This window comes from Oncorhynchus clarkii, chromosome 16, assembly GCF_045791955.1.
Source record: "Oncorhynchus clarkii lewisi isolate Uvic-CL-2024 chromosome 16, UVic_Ocla_1.0, whole genome shotgun sequence".
NCBI classification, from domain to species: Eukaryota; Metazoa; Chordata; class Actinopteri; order Salmoniformes; family Salmonidae; genus Oncorhynchus; species Oncorhynchus clarkii.
Window position 1 is genome coordinate 63,247,759 of NC_092162.1, and position 22,500 is coordinate 63,270,258.

General features: G+C 42.8%; 1 protein-coding gene across 1 annotated transcript in view; it reads left to right on the forward strand.

Moving 5' to 3' along the window:
• LOC139368897 (calcium channel, voltage-dependent, alpha 2/delta subunit 3a) overlaps positions 1 to 22,500 on the forward strand; it is a 249,861-nt gene that overhangs the window by 83,840 nt on the left and 143,521 nt on the right. The window contains exons 4-7 of the mRNA XM_071108374.1: positions 5,532 to 5,663; positions 10,691 to 10,751; positions 10,987 to 11,137; positions 19,238 to 19,312. Coding sequence (XP_070964475.1) covers positions 5,532 to 5,663; positions 10,691 to 10,751; positions 10,987 to 11,137; positions 19,238 to 19,312 — 419 coding nt within the window. The remainder of the gene's footprint in view (positions 1 to 5,531; positions 5,664 to 10,690; positions 10,752 to 10,986; positions 11,138 to 19,237; positions 19,313 to 22,500) is intronic.

Sequence of the window (22,500 nt, forward strand, 5' to 3'; positions counted from 1 at the left end):
ATGCAAAATATAATCTTTTTGGAAGTCAATAAAGCAAGCGTATATTTTGGTATTATTTTGGTGGACAGGTTTATCTATCAGGGTGTGTAGGGTGTAAGTATGATCAGTTGTGTGATGTGTTGGTATATATCCAATTTGGCTTTTACTCAAGACATTGTGCTTATTAAGGAAGTTTAGAACTCTTACATTTATAATACTACAGAAAACCTTCTCCAGGTTACTGTTCACACAAATGCCTCTGTAATTGTTAGGGTCAAATTTGTCTCTGTTCTTAAAGATTGGGGTTATGAGTCCTTGATTCCAGATGTCAGGGAAATAATCAAATTTAACAGTTTTAATATAGCCAATTGAAATGTTGCACTAGTAAGTTGGAGCATCTCATTTAGGATGCCATCAGGTCCGCAGGCTTTTTTACATTTCAGAGCCTGAAGTTTCTTATAGAGCTTCTGCTCAGTTATTGGGGAGACCAAAGGATTTTCATTGTCCTTTATAGCTTTTTCTAATCCATTCAACTTCTCATGAATTTGTCGTTGTTCTGCGTTTGTGTCAATCTCTCTCTCTCTCTCTCTCTCTCTCTCTCTCTCTCTCTCTCCCTCTCTCTCTCTCTCTCTCTCTCTCTCTCTCGCTCTGTCTAATCTAATCCATTTCGTTCTAGCTCCTCTGATTAGAGTGTATTAGTGGAGATGAATTTAAATGGAAATGGAAGTTTAGAGGGAGGAAGGGGTACATTCCCCTCTTCCTCTCATGTGGATATGATTAGATTCTAATAGATGTTAATGTACACCAGAAGTGACTGGGATGCTGTGGAAACTCCTCTCGGGCGACATCCAGGCTTTCTGGATGTCTGGTACAACGGTGTGTTTTAGTTGTCTCAAGGGGTGTCGTTAGAGGGATATATATATATATGGTAGTATGTATTTTACGCTGGAAGGCACCTACTACCATACCACGTTCAAAGGCGTGCTCTGAATGGCACACATACACCATCCATGTCTCAATTGTCCCAAGGCTTAAAACTCCTTCTTTAACCTGTCTCTTCACCTTCATCCACACTGATTGAAGTGGATTCACCTGATCAGTCTGTGTCATGGAAAAATCATAATATCTTGGGAATTATCACTTAGGTGTGCCCCCCACCTCTCTCTCTCTCTCTATATATATATATTTCTCTCTCTCTCCCTCCCTGTCTCCCTCCCTCCCTCCCAGGTCTGATACTAGGTAGAGGTGATAATGCTGTCTGTCTAGCCGATAGGGCTCCACTGGCAAATCACCTCCAAGACTCCCTCAGCCTGCAAATTGAAAAGAGGTTTTAGTAATCTAAGGTGGATGTGCTTCATCACATTTCAGTATCAGCAAGGAGAGAGGGGTACACGCACGCACACACACACACACACACACACACACACACACACACACACACACACACACACACACACACACACACACACACACACACACACACACACATACCTCACACACCTCACACACCTCACACACCTCACACACACTCACACTGATACCCACAAACACTGTCCCTGTCTATGTATCAGTCTGCCTCTATCTCTATCTATCTCTGCCTCTATCTCTATCAATTCAATTCCAATTTGGGAAACATATGTTAACATTGATAAAGCAAGTAGATAATAAACAAAAGTGAAATAAAATAATCTGTCTCTCTCTCTATTTCTCTCTCTCTCTATATATATTTATCTGTCTCTCTCTCTCTCTCTCTCTCTCTCTCTCTCTCTCTCTGACTCTCTCTATCTCTCTCTCTCTCTCTCTCTCTCCCTGTCTCTCTCTCTCTCTCTCTCTCTCTCTCTCTATTTCTCTCTCTCTCTCTCTCAATTTATCTGCCTCTCTCTATTTCTCTCTCTCTCTCTCTCTATTTATCTGTCTCTCTCTCTCTCTCTCTCTCTCTCTCTCTCTCTCTCTGACTCTCTCTCTATCTCTCTGTCTCTCTCTCTCTCTCCCTGTCTCTCTCTCTCTCTCTCTCTCTCTCTCTCTCTCTCTCTCTCTCTCTGTCTCTCTCTCTCTCTGTCTCTCTCTCTCTCTCTCTGTCTCTCTCTCTCTCTCTCTCTCTCTCTCTCTGACTCTCTCTCTATCTCTTTCTGCCTCTCAATTCAATTCAATTCAAGGGGCTTTATTTGCATGGGAAACATATGTTAACATAATATACAAAAGTGAAATAAACCAAAATTAACAGTAAACATTCCACTCACAGAAGTTCCAAAATAATAAAGACATTACAAATGTAATTTTATGTCTATATACAGTGTTGTAAAGATGTACAAATGGTTAAAGTTCAAAAGGGCAAATAAATAAGCATAGATATGGGTTGTATTTACAATGGTGTTTGTTCTTCACTGTTTGATGTCTCTCTCTCTCTCTCTCTCACTCTCTCTCTATGCCTCTATTTCTCTCTCTCTCTGCCTCTCTCTCTCTCTCTGCCTCTATATCTGTCCCTCTCTCTCTCTCTCTCTCTCTGCCTCTATATCTGTCCCTCTCTCTCTCTCACTCAATTCAATTCAATTCAAGGGCTTTATTGGCATGGGAAACATGTGTTAACATTGCCAAAGCAAGTGAGGTAGATAATATATAAAGTGAAATAAACAATAAAAATTAACAGTAAACATTACACATATAGAAGTTTCAAAACAATAAAGACATTACAAATGTCATATTATATATATATACAGTGTTTTAACAATGTACAAATGGTAAAGGACACAAGATAAAATAAATAAGCATAAATATGGGTTGTATTTACAATGGTGTGTGTTCTTCACTGGTTGCCTTTTTCTCGTGGCAACAGGTCACAAATCTTGCTGCTGTGATGGCACACTGATATTTCACCCAGTAGATATGGGAGTTTATCAAAATCGGGTTTGTTTTCAAATTCTTTGTGGATCTGTGTAATCTGAGGGAAATATGTCTCTCTAATATGGTCATACATTGGGCAGGAGGTTAGGAAGTGCAGCTCAGTTTCCACCTCATTTTGTGGGCATTGAGCACATAGCCTGTCTTCTCTTGAGAGCCATGTCTGCCTACGGTGGCCTTTCTCAATAGCAAGGCTATGCTCACTGAGTCTGTACATAGTCAAAGCTTTCCTTAATTTTGGGTCAGTCACAGTGGTCAGGTGTTCTGCCGCTGTGTACTCTCTGTGTAGGGCCAAATAGCATTCTAGTTTGCACTGTTTTTTTGTTAATTCTTTCCAATGTGTCAAGTAATTATCTTTTTGTTTTCTCATGATTTGGTTGGGTCTAATTGTGCTGCTGTCCTGGGGCTCTGTAGGGTGTGTTTGTGTTTGTGAACAGAGCCCCAGGACCAGCTTGCTTAGAGGACTCTTCTCCAGGTTCATCTCTCTGTAGGTGATGGCTTTGTTGTGGAAGGTTTGGGAATCGCTTCCTTTTAGGTGGTTATAGAATTTAACGGCTCTTTTCTGGATTTTGATAATTAGTGGGTATCGGCCTAATTCTGCTCTGCATGCATTATTTGGTGTTCTACGTTGTACACGGAGGATATTTTTGCAGAATTCTGCGTGCAGAGTCTCAATTTGGTGTTTGTCCCATTTTGTGAAGTCTTGGTTGGTGAGCGGACCCCAGACCTCACAACCATAAAGGGCAATGGCTCTATGACTGATTCCAGTATTTTTAGCCAAATCCTAATTGGTATGTTGAAATTTATGTTCCTTTTGATGGCATAGAATGCCCTTCTTGCCTTGTCTCTCAGATTGTTCACAGCTTTGGGGAAGTTACCTGTGGCGCTGATGTTTAGGCCAAGGTATGTATACTTTTTTTGTGTGCTCTAGGGCAACAGTGTCTAGATGGAATTTGTATTTGTGGTCCTGGTGACTGGACCTTTTTTGGAACACCATTATTTTGGTCTTACTGAGATTTACTGTGAGGGTTCAGGTCTGACAGAATCTGTGCATAAGATCTAGGTGCTGCTGTAGACCCTCCTTGGTTGGTGACAGAAGCACCAGATCAACAGCAAACAGCAGACATTTGACTTCGGGTTCTAGTAGGGTGAGGCCGGGTGCTGCAGACTTTTCCCGCGCCAATTCGATGATATATATGTTGAAGAGGGTGGGGCTTAAGCTGCATCCCTGTCTCACCCCACGGCCCTGTGTGAAGAAATGTGTGTTTATTTTTTTGCCAATTTTAACCGCACACTTGTTGTTTGTGTACATGGATTTTATAATGTCGTATGTTTTACCCCCAACACCACTTTCCATCAGTTTGTACAGCAAACCCTCATGCCAAACTGAGTTGAAGGCTTTTTTGAAATCAACACAGCATGAGAAGACTTTGCCTTTGTTTTGGTTTGTAATCTCTCTCTCTCTCACCGTCTCTCTCTCTCCATCTCTTTACTATACTGACTTTATTGTCCCCATGGGGAAATGTTGTTGTTGTGTCATGTATACGTTTAAAGTGGCGTTTAAATACAAAACAAGTTGACAATAAAACTTTCATAATAGTTATATACAGTACATGTCTATCTCTCTCTCTGCTTCTATCTATCTCTGCCTCTATCTCTATCTATCTCTGCCTCTATCTCTCTCTCTATTTGACTCTCTCTCTATTTGCCTCTCTCTCTCTCTCTCTCTCTCTCTCTCTCTCTCTCTCTCTCTCTCTCTCTCACTCTCTCTCTATGCCTTTATCTCTCTCTCTGCTTCTATCTATCTCTGCCTCTATCTCTATCTATCTCTGCCTCTATCTCTCTCTCTCTATTTGACTCGCTCTCTATTTGCCTATCTCTCTCTCTCTCTCTCTCTCTCACTCTCTCTCTATGCCTTTATCTCTCTCTCTGCTTCTATCTATCTCTGCCTCTATCTCTATCTATCTCTGCCTCTATCTCTCTCTCTATTTGACTCTCTCTCTATGCCTTTATCTCTCTCTCTGCTTCTATCTATCTCTGCCTCTATCTCTATCTATCTCTGCCTCTATCTCTCTCTCTATTTGACTCTCTCTCTATTTGCCTCTCTCTCTCTCTCTCTCTCTCTCTCTCTCTCTCTCACTCTCTCTTTATGCCTTTATCTCTCTCTCTGCACCTATCTTTCTCTGTTTCTCTCTCTCTGCCTCCATCTTTCTCTCTGCCTCTATCTCTCTCTCGGCCCCTAACTCTCTTTCTCTCTGCTTCTATCTCTCTCTGCCTCTCCCTCTATCTCTCTCTCTGCCCCTATCTCTCTCTCTGCTTCTATCTATCTCTGCTTCTATTTCTCTCCTGCCCTGCTCTATCTCGTCTTTTCTATCCTTTTTCTCTATCATGTTGTGTTCTCTTATCCCATATTATCTATCATGTCTTTCTGAATTGTCTGTCTATTGTCTCATATTTGACTTTAGATTTCAGCTTTTAGGAATTATGGTCAAATTCAAAACAGTACACATTCTGCTACAAAAATTATTTGATGCAGTTTTAGAAACGATATGCTGAATGGGCTCATTCAATCATTCAGAATCCTGTTCATGAAGTCATAGGAGTTACTAACTCCATTACTCTCTTCTCTCCTCTCCTCTCCTCCTCTCTCTCAGACTCAGCTATAGTAAATGGAGTTTACTGGTCTGAAGCCTTGAATAAAGTGTTTGTGGATAACTTTGAGAGGGACCCATCCCTCATATGGCAGTACTTTGGCAGTGCCAAGGGCTTCTTCAGGCAGTACCCAGGTGAGTGAGAGTGAGAGAGAGTGTGTGAGAGAGAGAGAGAGAGAGAGAGAGAGAGAGAGAGAGAGAGAGAGAGAGAGCGTGTGTGTGTGTGTGCATGCAAGCGTGTGTTTTTGTGTGTGTACGTGCACACACAAACACACACACACAAACATGTACACAAGCACCCAAGAACCCATGTACCCAAGTATGTCCACACATATGCAGTATGCACACAAACAAGCAATGTATACTTGTGTGTGTGTGTGTGTGTGTGTGTGTGTGTGTGTGTGTGTGTGTGTGTGTGTGTGTGTGTGTGTGTGTGTGTGTGTGTGTGTGTGTGTGTGTGTGTGTGTGTGTGTGTGTGTGTGTCCATGTGTGTGTTTGTAATTAGCTTGGCCAGAGCTGTCTCCCTCAGGCAGAGTGAGGGACAAACAGGGAACGTTTAGTCAAACGGAGTGACAGATGGAGACTGGAGGAGGAGGAGAGGAGAGAGGATAAGAGGAGGGGAGAGAGGAGGGGAGAGGAGGAAAGGAGGAGAGAAGGTGTGGAGGAGGAAAAGTGAAGACATAAGAGGAAAGAAGAAAAGGTAGAGGAGAAGAAGAGATAATGAAGCAGAGGGGAGGGGAGAGTAAGAAAGGAGAAACAGAGAGGAGAGGAGAAGGGGGAGTGGTGATAAAGAGAGGAGAAGAAGAGATGGGAGGAGAAGAAGAGATGAGAGGAGAAGAAGAGAGGAGAGGAGAGGAGAGGAGAGGAGAGGAGAGGAGAGGAGAGGAGAGGAGAGGAGAGGAGAGGAGAAAAAGGAGAGTGGTGATAAAGAGAGGAGAAGAAGAGATGAGAGGAGAGGAGAGGAGAAAAAGGGGAGTGGTGATAAAGAGAGGAGAAGATGAGATGAGATGAGAGGAGAGGAGAGGAGAGGAGAGGAGAGGAGAGGAGAGGAGAGGAGAGGAGAGGAGAGGAGAAAAAGGGGAGTGGTGATAAAGAGAGGAGAAGAAGAGATGAGAGGAGAAGAAGGGGGAGTGGTGATAAAGAGAGGAGAAGAAGAGATGAGAGGAGAAGAAGGGGGAGTGGTGATAAAGAGAGGAGAAGAAGAGATGAGAGGAGAAGAAGGGGAAGTGGTGATAAAGAGAGGAGAAGAAGAGATGAGAGGAGAAGAAGAGAAGAGAGGAGAAGAAGGGGGAATGGTGAAAAAGAGAGGAGAGGAGAAGAAGAGCGAAGAAGAGAGGAGAAGAAGAGCGGAGAGGAGAAGAAGGGGGAGTGGTGATAAAGAGAGGAGAAGAAGAGAGGAGAGGAGAAGAAAAGCAGAGAGGAGAAGAAGAGATGAGAGGGGAAGAAGGGGAGTGGTGATAAAGAGAGGAGAGGCGGAGAAGAGCGGAGAGGAGAAGAAGAGCGGAGAGGAGAGGAGAGGAGAGGAGAGGAGAGGAGAGGAGAGGAGAGGAGAGGAGAGGAGAGGAGAGGAGAGGAGATAAAAAAGGTGATTAAGGTACATGAGGTTGGCAGGGTGCTCTTGGTTTCAACGTGATTCATTTCAAGCAAATTCAGCTTTGAATTATATTTAAATCCCATCTCTGTGTATCTTCAACTCCATTGTAGAAGCATATCACGCAAACTATGTGTATGTTACAACAGAAAGGGCTCACTTCCTCTACAGATGTATTGATGTCAGTGTATCTGATTAGTAACTAACTGTACGTCACTATATGTATGTTACTATATGTATGTTAGAATGTGTATGTTACTATATGTATGTTAGACTGTGTATGTTACTATATGTATGTTACTATATGTATGTTACTATATGTATGTTAGACTGTGTATGTTACTATATGTATGTTAGACTGTGTATGTTACTATATGCATGTTAGACTGTGTATGTTACTATATGTATGTTACTATATGTATGTTAGACTGTGTATGTTACTATATGTATGTTACTATATGTATGTTAGACTGTGTATGTTACTATATGTATGTTACTATATATATGTTAGAATGTGTATTTTACTATATGTATGTTACTATATGTACAGTGGGGCAAAAAAGTATTTAGTCAGCCACCAATTGTGCAAGTTCTCCCACTTAAAAAGATGAGAGAGGCCTGTAATTTTCATCATAGGTACAACATTTGACAGACAAAATGAGAAAAAAAAATCCAGAAAATCACATTGTAGGATTTTTAATGAATTTATTTGCAAATTATGGTGGAAAATAAGTATTTGGTCAATAACAAAAGTTTATCTCAATACTTTGTTAAATACCCTTTGTTGGCAATGACAGAGGTTAAGTGTTTTCTTTAAGTCTTCACAAGGTTTTCACACACTGTTGCTGGTATTTTGGCCCATTCCTCCATGCAGATCTCCTCTAGAGCAGTGATGTTTTGGGGCTGTTGCTGGGCAACACAGACTTTCAACTCCCTCCAAAGATTTTCTATGGGGTTGAGATCTGGAGACTGGCTAGGCCACTCCAGGACCTTGAAATGCTTCTTACGAAGCCACTCCTATGTTGCCCAGGCGGTGTGTTTGGGATCATTGTCATGCTGAAAGACCCAGCCATGTTTCATCTTCAATGCCCTTGCTGATGGAAGGAGGTTTTCACTCAAAATCTCACGATACATGGCCCCATTCATTCTTTCCTTTACACGGATCAGTCGTCCTGGTCCCTTTGCAGAAAAACAGCCTCAAAGCATGATGTTTCCACCCCCATGCTTCACAGTAGGTATGGTGTTCTTTGGATGCAACTCAGCATTCTTTGTCCTCCAAACACGACGAGTAGAGTTTTTACCAAAAAGTTCTATTTTGGTTTCATCTGACCATATGACATTCTCCCAATCTTCTTCTGGATCATCAAAATGCTCTCTAGCAAACTTCAGACGGGCCTGGACATGTACTGGCTTAAGCAGGGGGACACGTCTGGCACTGCAGGATTTGAGTCCCTGGCGGCGTAGTGTGTTACTGATGGTTGGCTTTGTTACTTTGGTCCCAGCTCTCTGCAGGTCATTCACTAGGTCCCCCCGTGTGGTTCTGGGATTTTTGCTCACCGTTCTTGTGATCATTTTGACCCCACGGGGTGAGATCTTGCGTGGATCCCCAGATCGAGTGGTCTTGTATGTCTTCCATTTCCTAATAATTGCTCCCACAGTTGATTTCTTCAAACCAAGCTGCTTACCTATTGCAGATTCAGTCTTCCCAGCCTGGTGCAGGTCTACAATTTTGTTTCTGGTGTCCTTTGACAGCTCTTTGGTCTTGGCCATAGTGGAGTTTGGAGTGTGACTGTTTGAGGTTGTGGATAGGTGTCTTTTATACTGATAACAAGTTCAAACAGATGCCATTAATACAGGTAACGAGTGGAGGACAGAGGAGCCTCTTAAATAAGAAGTTACAGGTCTGTGAGAGCCAGAAATCTTGCTTGTTTGTAGGTGACCAAATACTTATTTTCCACCATAATTTGTAAATAAATTCATTAAAAATCCTACAATGTGATTTTCTGGATTTTTTTTCTAATTTTGTCTGTCATAGTTGAAGTGTACCAATGATGAAAATTACAGGCCTCTCTCATCTTTTTAGGTGGGAGAACTTGCACAATTGGTGGCTGACTAAATACTTTTTTGCCCCACTGTATGTGTATGTTACTATATGTATTTTACTATATGTATGTTACTATATGTATGTTACTATATGTATGTTACTACATGTATGTTAGACTGTGTATGTTACTATATGTATGTTACTATATGTATGTTACTATATGTATGTTACTACATGTATGTTAGACTGTGTATGTTACTATATGTATGTTAGACTGTGTATGTTACTATATGTATGTTACTATATGTATGTTACTATATGTATGTTACTACATGTATGTTAGACTGTGTATGTTACTATATGTATGTTAGACTGTGTATGTTACTATATGTATGTTACTATATGTATGTTACTACATGTATGTTAGACTGTGTATGTTACTATATGTATGTTAGACGGTGTATGTTACTACATGTATGTTACTATATGTATGTTAGAATGTGTATGTTACTATATGTATGTTACTATGTGTATTTTACCAAATGTATGTTACTATATGTATGTTACTATATGTATGTTAGACTGTGTATGTTACTATATGTATGTTACTATACGTATGTTACTATATGTATGTTAGACTGTGTATGTTACTATATGTATGTTAATATATGTATGTTAGAATGTGTATGTTACTACATGTATGTTAGACTGTGTATGTTACTATATGTATGTTACTATATGTATTTTACTACATGTATGTTAGAATGTGTATGTTACTATATGTATGTTAGACTGTGTATGTTACTATATGTATGTTAGAATGTGTATGTTACTATATGTATGTTACTATATGTATGTTACTATATGTATGTTACTATATGTATGTTACTATATGTATGTTAGAATGTGTATGTTACTATATGTATGTTAGACTGTGTATGTTACTATATGCATGTTACTATATGTATGTTAGACTGTGTATGTTACTATATGTATGTTAGACTGTGTATGTTACTATATGTATGTTACTATATGTATGTTACTATATGTATGTTTCTATATGTATGTTACTATATGTATGTTAGAATGTGTATGTTACTATATGTATGTTACTATATGTATGTTTCTATATGTATGTTACTATATGTATGTTAGAATGTGTATGTTACTATATGTATGTTACTATATGTATGTTACTATATGTATGTTTCTATATGTATGTTACTATATGTATGTTAGAATGTGTATGTTACTATATGTATGTTACTATATGTATGTTAGAATGTGTATGTTACTATATGTATGTTACTATATGTATGTTACTATATGTATGTTACTATATGTATGTTACTATATGTATGTTACTGTATGTATGTTAGAATCTGTATGTTACTGTATGTATGTTAGAATGTGTATGTTACTATATGTATGTTACTATATGTATGTTAGAATGTGTATGCATTCAGTGTATCTGAAAGTAACTGATGATGGCTCCTCCCCACCTCTCCATGGTCACCGTGGAAACAGGGATCAAATGGAGACCAGATGAACATGGTGTCATTGCTTTCGACTGTCGCAACCGCAAATGGTGAGTGCAGCTTCCTCCCACCACTGCCATTGGACAAGTACACATGTTCTGTTCCCACTGAGAGTGTGTGTGTGTGTGTGTGTGTCTGTCACTCTGAGACTCTTCTGATGTCTGTGTGTGTGTGTGTGTGTGTGTGTGTGTGTGTGTGTGTGTGTGTGTGTGTGTGTGTGTGTGTGTGTGTCTGTGTGTGTGTGTGTGTGTGTGTGTGTGTGCGTGTGTGTGTGTGCATGCGTAGGTACATCCAGGCAGCCACATCTCCTAAGGATGTAGTGATCTTGGTGGATGTGAGTGGCAGTATGAAGGGCCTGAGGCTGACCATTGCCAGACAGACCGTCTCTTCCATACTGGACACACTGGGGGACGACGACTTCTTCAATGTCATTGCTGTGAGTCGTGTGTGTGTGTGTGTGTGTAGATTCATACTCACAAACATTAATACACACACACGAGTGCACACACGCACGCACACACACACACACACACACACACACACACACACACACACACACACACACACACACACACACACACAGAGACATCAGAAGAGTCTCAGAGAGACAGACACACACACACACACGCACGCACGCACACACACATGCACGCACGCACGCACGCACACACACACACACACACACGCACACACACACACCATTCTCCTGAGATCAGAGGAAATACTGGAATGAAGCAGCTCTTTCCCCTGTCATGCTCTCGGATTTGAATTGCAAAATAGGACGTTGTGATTGGAACCTGCCCCCGGCTCTGAAATCATTGTTATCATATCTTAGTTGCATGATTTTTCATCAGTTATATGTGTGTGTGCATGCGTGGATGCGTGTGCATGCGTGGATGCGTGTGCATGCGTGGATGCGTGTGCACGTGCATTAATATTTACGTGCGTGCATGTTTTCATTGCTAAGTCTGATGATATTCTACATCAGACTTTGCCAGACTTGTGTCTGATTCATACCAACAGCAAAGTCTTTGTTAGTTTTGTGATTTCATTTGATGTCATAATCATATTAGCTGACTGAAATGTCCCCCTGTCAGCTGAGGTTGTGGGACAGTCAAGTAGAAACATCATGTTTAACTCCGTAATATTCATCACAGACAGTTTGATGGTGTTTGTGTGATGATGAAGGTAGACATTGTCATATTTGAGACAATAATACATTTTATGAGCACAGGGATAAAATGTTGCATGTGCACACACACACACTTGCGCACAAGCACACATACACACACATTCACACACACACACACAGATCAGAATGAAATATGGGGCTGGAGAGAAAGACACATCCTTCTCTTGTTGACTTTGAAGTCTAATTTGTAGTCATGCATTAAATGATGAGTATTATCAGAGAGCGGCAGGCAGTGTGTGTGTGTGTGTGTGTGTGTGTGTGCATTTGTGTGCGTGCGTGTGGTGTTTTACTGGGGAATCAGAAATATTGCGTTGCACAGAGCTAGGAGCGGTGTATTAAACAAAGTGAATTATTATTATCAGGGATAAAGGGATAGGACATAAACTCAGCAAAAAAAGAAATGTCCCTTTTTCAGGACCCTGTCTTTCAAAGATAATTCGTAAAAATCTAAGTAAATCCAACACTGTTTCCCATGCTGTTCAATGAACCATTAACAATTAATGAACATGTGGAACGGTCATTAAGACACTAACAGCTTACAGACGGTAGGCAATTAAGGTCACAGTTATGAAAACTTCGGACACTAAAGAGGCCGTACTACTGACTCTGGAAAACACCAAAAGAAAGATGCCCAGCATCCCTGCTCATCTGCGTGAGCGTGCCTTAGGCATGCTGCAAGGAGGCATGAGGACTGCAGATGAGGCCACGGGAATAAATTGTCTGTACTGTGAGATGCATAAGACAGCGCTACAGGGAGACGGGACGGACAGCTGATCGTCCTCGCAGTGGCAGACCACGTGTAACAACACCTGCACAGGATCGGTACATCCGAACATCACACCTGCGGGACAGGTACAGGATGGCAACAACAACTGCCCGAGTTACACCAGGAATGCACAATCCCTCCATCGGTGCTCAGACTGTCCGCAATAGGCTGAGAGGCAGGTCCTCACCAGACATCACCGGCAACAACGTTGCCTATGGGCACTAACCCACTGTCGCTGGATCAGACAGGACTGGCAAAAAGTGCTCTTCACTGACAAATCGCATTTTTGTCTCACCAGGGGTGATGGTTGGATTCTCGTTTATCATCAAAGGAATGAGCGTTACACCGAGGCCTGTACTCTGGAGCGGGATCGATTTGGAGGTAGAGGGTCTGTCATGGTCTGTGGCGGTGTGTCACAGCATCATCGGACTGAGCTTGTTGTCATTGCAGGCAATCTCAACGCTGTGCGTTACAGGGAAGACATCCTCATCCCTCATGTGGTACCCTTCATGCAGGCTCATCCTGACATGACCCTCCTGCATGACAATGCCACCAGCCATACTGCTTGTTCTGTGCATGATTTCCTGCAAGACAGGAATGTCAGTGTTCTGCCATGGCCAGCGAAGAGCCCGGATCTCAATCCCATTGAGGGATTGACAACACGTCTGGGACCTGTTGGATCGGAGGGTGAGGGCTAGGGCCATTCCCCCCAGAAATTTCTGGGAACTTGCAGGTGCCTTGGTGGAAGAGTGGGGTAACATCTCTGGCAAATATGGGGCAGCTGGTGGCCACACCAGATATTGACTGTCTCTTTTGATTTTAAACCCCCTTTGTTCAGGGACATATTATTACATTTCTGTTAGTCACAAGTCTATGGAACTTGTTCATTTTATGTCTCAGTTGTTGAATCTTGTAATGTTCTGTTACGCACACCTCTTGGAGGAGGGAACACAACACCCTGCTACACTCAACTCCCCGTGGAGTGAAAGAGGTATGTGATTGTAGGTGCGGGTAAGGATGACCAAACACACGCTCTTCAATTTTGGGGATGGTGACAGGGACTGTTTCAGTTTATTTTTCAAAACCGGGAAGTCCGCAATCACGTGACCCTTTTGGTGACAGTAAAAACATTCACGGATCTTGTGCGAAGTCTTAGGGTCATCGGAGGAAAAGCGACCCGAACGAGCCACTGACGACGTAAATGTTCGGCCTTCAAAATGAAGTGCACCATAGACAGTCTTGTGTCAAAGCGTACTCATCTGACAACACTGCTGCATGGGCCAATGTCGCCACTTTCTGTTTATTTAAATGAACTACAATTCTATCAGGGAGGTTGCTTTTAAAATCCTCCAACAGCATCAACTCCCGAATATTAGCCTTGCTGGCTGAACACCAGCAAATAAACATAGACTCTTTCTCCCTAGCAGAGAAATAGGAATCAACTTCCGACTCCCGGAACTGATGGTTTTCTGCAGAAATTAAGCTGGAGGTGATCACTGAGAACTCAAAGAGCTGGTTTACTGCATAAATTAAGCTGGAGGTGATCACTGAGAACTCAAAGAGCTGGTTTACTGCAGAAATTAAGCTGGAGGTGATCACTGAGAACTCGATGAGCTGGTTTACTGCAGTAATGGAGTTGGTCGGTAATCACCCCTGGAGGTGATCACTGAGAACTCAACTAGCTGGTTGGTAATCCCCCCTGGATGTGATCACTGAGAATTCAACGAGCTGGTCGGTAAACTCCCCTGGAGGTGATCACTGAGAACTCAACCAGCTGGTTTGAGCCACAGCATTTTATATAACCCCTGGAGGTGATCACTGAGAACTCAACCAGCTGGTTGGTAATCCCCCCTGGAGGTGATCACTGAGAACTCAACCAGCTGGTTTGAGCCACAGCATTTTATATAACCCCTGGAGGTGATCACTGAGAACTCAACCAGCTGGTTGGTAATCCCCCCTGGAGGTGATCACTGAGAACTCAACCAGCTGGTTGGTAATCCCCCCTGGAGGTGATCACTGAGAACTCAACCAGCTATAACAAAGTCCATCCTCCTTCAGTCTACATAACACATAACACAGAATAATGGAATGGGTCACAAGGTTAACATTTGTATGAAAGATAGTGTCTGACAGTATCTGCTGTTAAAACAGTTTTCATTATGTAGAGACCAGTGTCGATCCCCCCAACTCCATACTGGAGCCATGTCTCCCTGGTACTGTATAGAACAGAAGCATTAACTCATGCTCTGGAATGTGGTATCTACAAAGACATCATACATCTCCTGTCAATGTTATCTCCCAGGGGCCCACTTTCAGTTCACACAGACACAATAGAGAGTTATAAGAACCTTCTATTCTGTTGCATAAAACAACCTTTTGATGCAATAAAAGTATTATAACAAAATCTTGTAATTTCCACCACAACAAGCAATGAGAGGAGGCTATATACAGGGGGTACCATTACAGAGTCAATGTGATGAGGCTATATACAGGGTGTACCAGTACAGAGTCAATGTGAGGAGGCTATATACAGGGGGTACCAGTACAGAGTCAAAGTGAGGAGGCTATATACAGGGGGTACCAGTACAGAGTCAATGTGAGGAGGCTATATACAGGGTGTACCAGTACAGAGTCAATGTGAGGAGGCTATATACAGGGTGTACCAGTACAGAGTCAATGTGTGGAGGCAATATACAGGGGGTACGGAGTCAATGTGCAGGGGCACCGGTAGTAGAGGTAATTGAGGCGATATATACATGTGGGAAGAGTTATTAAAGTGACTTATGCACTTATACAAGTGACTTATGCATAGACTTATGCATGGGGCGGCAGGTAGCCTAGTGATCAAATCCCTGAGTCGAAAAGGTAAGAGTCTTTCATTCTGCACCTGAACAAGGCAGTTAACCGACTGTTTCTAGGCCATCATTGAAAGTAAGAATGTGTTCTTAACTGACTTGACTAGCTAAATAAATATTTAATAACAGAGAGTAGCAGCAGTGTAAAAGGGGTGGGGGGGGTAGCCATTTGATTAGATGTTCAGTGGTCTTATGGCTTGGGGGTAGAAGCTGTTTAGAAGCCTCTTGGACCTAGACTTTGCGCTCCCGTACCGCTTGCCGTGTGGTAGCAGAGAGAACAGTCTATGATTAGGGTGGCTGGAATATTTGACCATTTTTAGGGCCTTCCTCTGACACCGTCTGGTATAGAGTTCCTGGATGGTAGGAAGCTTGGCACCAGTGATGTACTGGGCCGTACGCACTACCCTCTGTAGTGCCTTGTGGTCGGAGGCCTAGCAGTTGCCATACCAGGCAGTGATGCTCTCGATGGTGCAGCTGTAGAACATTTTGAGGATCTGAGGACCCATACCAAATCGTATGAGTCTCCTGAGGGGGAATAGGTTTTGTCATGCCCTCTTCACGACTGTCTTGGTGTGCTTGGACCATGTTATATTGTTGGTGATGTGGACACAGCCCCGTCGATGAGAATGGGGGCGTGCTTGGTCCTCCTTTTCTTGTAGTCCACAATCATCTCCTTTGTCTTGATCACATTGAGGGAGAGGTTGTTGTCCTGGCACCACATGGCCAGGTCTCTGACCTCCTCTCTATATGATGTCTCGTCTTTGTCGGTGATCAGGCCTACCACTGTTGTGTCATCGGCAAACTTAATGATGGTGTTGGAGTCGTGCCTGGCCATACAGTCATAATTGAACAGCGAGTAAAGGAGGGGACTGAGCATGCACACCTAAGGGAACCCAGTGTTAAGGATCAATGTGCTGGATGTGTTGTTACCCACCCTTACCACCTGGGGGGCGGCCCGTCAGGAAGTGCAGGATCCAGTTGCAGAGGGAGTTGATTTGTCCCAGGGTCCTTAGCTTAGTGATGAGCTTTGAGGGCACTATGGTGTTGAAAGCTGAGCTGTAGTCAATTAATAGCATTCTCACATAGGTGTTCCTTTTGTCCAGGTGTGAAAGGGCAGTGTGGAGTGCAATAGAGATTGCATCATCTGTGGATCTCTTGGGGCGGTATGCAAATTGAGTGGGTCTAGGGTTTCTGGGATAAAGGTGTTGATGTGAGCCTTTCAAAGCACTCCATGACTACAGACATGAGTGCTACGGGTCGGTAGTCATTTAGGCAGGTTACCTTAGTGTTCTTGGGCACAGGCACTATCGTGGCCAGCTTGAAACATGTTGGTATTACAGACTCAGATAGGGAGAGGTTGAAAATGTCAGTGAAGACACATTCCAGTTGGTCAGCGTATGCTCGCAGTACACGTCCTGGTAATCCGTCTGGACCTGCGGCCTTGTGAATGTTGACCTGTTTAAAGGTCTTACTCACATCGGCTGCGGAGAGCGTGATCACACAGTCGTCTGCATATTTCAGTGTTACTTGCCTTGAAGCAACATTAGAAGTAATTTAGCTTGTCTGGTAGGCCCGTGTCACTGGGCAGCTCTCAGCTCTCGGGCTTGCCACATCCGACGAGAGTCGGAGCCGGTGTAGTATGATTCGATTTTAGTTATGTATTGACGCTCGCCTGTTTGATGGTTCGTTGGAGGGCATAGCGGGATTTATTATAAGCTTCCGGGTTAGAGTCCCGCTCCTTGAAAGCGGCAGCTCTACCCCTTAACTCAGTGCTGATGTTGCCTGTAATCCATGGCATCTGGTTGGGGTATGTACATACAGTCACTGTGGGGACGTCGTCATCGATGCACTTATTGATGAAGCCAGTGACTGATGTGGTGTACTCCTCAATGCCATCGGAAGTATTCCGGAACATATTCCAGTCTGTGGTAGCAAAACAGTCCTGTAGCTTAGCATCTGCTTCATCGGACAATTTTTTTATTGGCCGAGTCACTGGTGCTTCCTGATTTAATTTTTGCTTGTAAGCTGGAATCAGGACGAAATAATTATGGTCAGATTTGCCAAATAGAGGGTGAGGGAGAGCTTTGTATGCGTCTCTATGTATGGAGTAAAGGTGGTCTAGAGTTGTCTCCCTCTGGTTGCACATTTAAAATGCTGATAGAAATTAGGTGAAAATGGATTTAAGTTACCCTGCATTAAAGTCCCCGGCCACTAGGAGCGTCGCCTCTGGATGAGCTTTTTCCTGGTTGCTTATGGCAGAATACAGCTCATTTAGTGTGGTCTTAGTGCCAGCTTCAGTCTGTGGTGGTATGTAGGCAGCTACAAAAAATACAGATGAAAACTCTCTTCGTAGATAGTGTGGTCTACAGCTTAACATGAGATACCCTACCTCAGGCGAGCAAAACCTTGAGACTTCCTTAGATATCGTGCACCAGCTGTTGTTTACAAATATACATAGACCGTCACCCTTTGTCCTACCAGAGGCTGCTGTTCTATACTGCCGATGCAGATTATATCATCGTTCAGCCACGACTCAATGAAACATAAGATGTGACAGTTTTTAATGTCCCGTTGGTAGGATATACTGTATGTGCTTTTAGCTCGTCCAATTTATTTTCCAGCGATTGTGGGTTGGCCAGTAGTACAGATGGCAAGGGCAGATTAGCCACTTGTCGGCGGATCCTCACAAGGCACCCCGATCTCTTTCCGCAATATCTTTTCCGTCTCTTTCTCTTGCGAATGACGGGGATGAGGGCCTGGGTGTCTGGAGTAAAACCCTCTCGTCCGACTCATTAAAGATAAATTATTCATCCAGTTCAAGGGGAGTTGTCGCTGTTCTGATGTCCAGAAGGTCTGTTCAGTCATAAGAGACGTAGCAACAACATTATGTACAAAATAAGTTACAAACAATGTCAAAAGATATATATAAATAGCACGGTTGGTTAATAAGAGCCCATGAAATGGCACCCATCCTCTCCGGCGCCATCTTCACACACATACACACATACACATACACACACACACACACACACACACACACACACACACACACACACACACACACACACACACACACACACACACACACACACACACACACACACACACATACACACATTCACACATACACACATACAGACACACACATATTCACACATACACATACAGACATACACACACACACACACACATACACATACATACATACACACACATACACACATTCACACATACACACACACACACACACACACACACACACACACACACACACACACACACACACACACATACAGACACACATTCACACATACACACATACAGACACACACATATTCACACATACACGCATACAGACACACACACATTCACACATACACACAAACACACATGTACACACAGACACGTATACAGACATACACACATACACACACACACACACACACACACACATAAACACGTACACACATTCACACACACACACACACACACGTACACATACACACACGTACACACATACACACATATACACACAGGTGCCATTTTTTCAGGGGGCTTGAACTCTAAAGGTTCCACTTAACCCACGGTTCTGTGTGTAGATTTATATGTGTGTATACATGCATCTATATGTGTGTGTTGGTCAGTCTTACAGATATATAACAACAGTTTTTGCTCCAATGACTTTTTTTCGCCCCTCTCTCTGTCCCTGTGGTGTTTGTCTAGTACAACGACGAGGTACACTATGTAGAGCCATGCCTGAATGGAACTCTGGTCCAAGCTGACGTCACCAACAAAGACGTGAGTCTAATACAACATAACAGTTCCTTATGACCATGATCAAATATGATGTCTCCCAAGAGACCTATCCCAGAACGCTTTGTATTCTGATGATTATACACACTCATACATACTGACACACACACCTAACATACACACACACACACACACACACACACACACACACACACACACACACACACACACACACTCACACACACACACACACACACACACACACACACACACACACACACACACACACACACACACACACACACACACACTCACATACAATGATCATTTACACTGCTGCTACTCTGTTTGTCGTATATCCTGATGCCTAGTCACCGTATCCCTATACATACACTATGTCTACAAAAGTATGTGGACCCCCCATTCAAACTAGTGGATTCGTCTATTTCAGCCACACCATTTGCTGACAGGTGTATAAAATTGAGCACACATCCATGCAATCTCCCTAGACAAACATTGGTTATTACTGAAGAACAACAAGTCATTTCGTCAAAGTGGTAGGACGTACAAGCTCAAAGAACGTGACCGCCGAGTGCTGCAACGCGAAGCGCATAAATATCCTATGATCTTGGTTGCAACACACTACCGAGTTCCAAACTGCCTCTGCAACGTCAGCAAAATAACTGTTCGTCAGGCGCTTCATGAAATGGATTTCCATGGCCCGAGCAGTCGCACACAAGCCTCAGATCACCATGCGCAATGCCAGGAGTCGGCTGGAGTGTTGCAAAGTTCGCCGTCATTGGCTCCCGAGTGGCGCAGCGGTCTAAGGCACTGCTTCTCAGTGCTAGAGGCGTCACTACAGACCCTGGTTCGATTCCAGGCTGTATCACAACCATCCGTGATTGGGAGCCCCATAGGGCGGCACACAATTGACCCAGCATCGTCCGGTTTGACCGGGGTAGGCTGTAATTCTAAATAAGAATTTGTTCTTAACTGACCTGTCTAGTTAAATAAATAACATAAATTGGACTCTAGAGCAATGGAAACGCGTTCTCTGGAGTGATGAATCATGCTTCACTATCTGCATGTCCGACGGACAAATCTGAGTGTGGCAGATGCCAGGAGATCACTTTCTGCCCCAATGCATAATGCCAACTGTAAAGTTTGATGGAGGAGGACTAATGGTCTGGGGCTGTTTTTCATGGTTCGGGCCCCTTAGTTCCAGTGTCGGGAAATCTTAACGCTACAGCATACAATGACATTCTAGACGATTCTGTGCTTCCAACTTTGTGGCAACAGTTTGGTGAAGGCCCTGTTTCAGCATGACAATGCCCCCGTGCACAAAACAAGGTCCACACAGAAATTATTTGGCAAGATGGGTGTGGAAGAACTTGACTGGTCTGCTCAGAACCCTGACATCATCGAACACCTTTGACATGAATTGAAACGCTGACTACAAGCCAGGCCTAATCAGTGCCCGACCTCTTGCGGCAATGTTCCAACATCTAGTGGAAAGCCTTCCCAGAAAAGTGGAGGCTGTTATAGCAGCAAAGGGGAGACAAACTAATGGGGAGACATAATAATGCCCATGATTTTCAAATGAGATGTTCAAAGAGCAGGTGTCCACATACTTTTGGTCATGTAGTGCATCTGTCTACAGCACCCCAGTATCCCTGCACATTGTAAATATGATACTGGAACTGACCCTGTATATAGCTTCTTACTTTCTCTTGTTCTTCTCATTTCCTATTTTTATTTCTCATGTTTTTGTTCTACCTTATTATTTATTTTTATTGTATTGATACTGACTACTGCATTTTGGGGTTTGGAGCTTGCAAGAAAGTCACATGACATTAAAACTTTAAACTGAGGCTTGATGGAATGTGCCTGATGTTCAGAGTGGAGAGGTTCAGCAGCCCTCTGGTCTGTGTGTGTGTGTGTGTGTGTGTGTGTGTGTGTGTGTGTGTGTGTGTGTGTGTGTGTGTGTGTGTGTGTGTGTGTGTGTGTGTGTGTGTGTGCGCGTGTGTGTGCGTCTGTGTGTGTGTGTCTGCATGTGTCTGTGTGCCTGTGTGTGTGTGGCTGGCAGTCCCATTAAGATGGTTTCAGTGATAATCCGAGTCAGGGAGATGGAGAGAGACAGGGGATAGTCTGCCTGCCTGCCTATTACTGTAGAGAGGGAAGCACAGTTAGAAACCTGCATTCATTTCCACAGTCCCATTCTCAAGGATTCATTCAGTTATACACACACTTTACTTTCTATTTCTGCATGGACCCATTTCCAGGGGTGCATTCAAAATTCAATTTTCCCATCCTGCTAAGCCTTCCATTAGCCAATGGCTACCCACACTTTTCTATTTGTGTGTGTGTGTGTGTGTGTATATGGTATTTGAATTTATTAAGGATCCCCATTACTTCCTGCCAAGGCAGCAGCTACTCTTCCTGGGGTCCAGCAACATTCAGGCAGTTATATACAATTACAAATTGTATCTGTGCCCGAACAAAAAAAACATAAAAAAATTGCAGTTTCACGAATTATATTTCCACATGTATTCAATGTAGAGATCCATTGTAAACACCACCTTTTCATATGTGAGGAAAATAACATGTTTTCACCTCAAATATGAATTGTAGTTTCAAATGTGAAATTTGCGATATTCACGTGTTAAATATGTTCACATGTGAGAATGGGATATACCATTTCACGTAAAACAACATTTCATGTAAAACAACTCAACCTGTGAAAATCTCCCTTTAACATTTGGAATTGCAAGTTGTGATTGTTTTTCACATGTGAACTTGCAATTTCACACGGGAGTGAGGTTTTCACGTTTTAGTTTAATGAAACTGCAAATTAGATTTTTATATGTGACTGTTTTTGCAATTCGACATGTGAAAATGTCAATATAACATGCAGTTTCAGATGTAAGAAAACTCCACATTTACTCCACTGTTTGTAAACAAAGTCAATGTAAACACATGGTTAAACTATAATTTTGATTTCATCGATGGTCATTCCTAGCAACCTAGCGTAGTCTACGGATTTGAGAATGGTTGCATTTCTCCAGCCCTATCCCTCAGCTTTTTACCACAAATGTGGTGGGGAGGACACTAATGTTTCAGTTAAGGATTGTCGCTTTAATCACCTTTACTAGAATAATAGTGTTATATGGTGTAATCCTCTAGTGAGTTGTATTTGTGCCTTTAATATCAAACAAAATGTATGCAGAGAACAA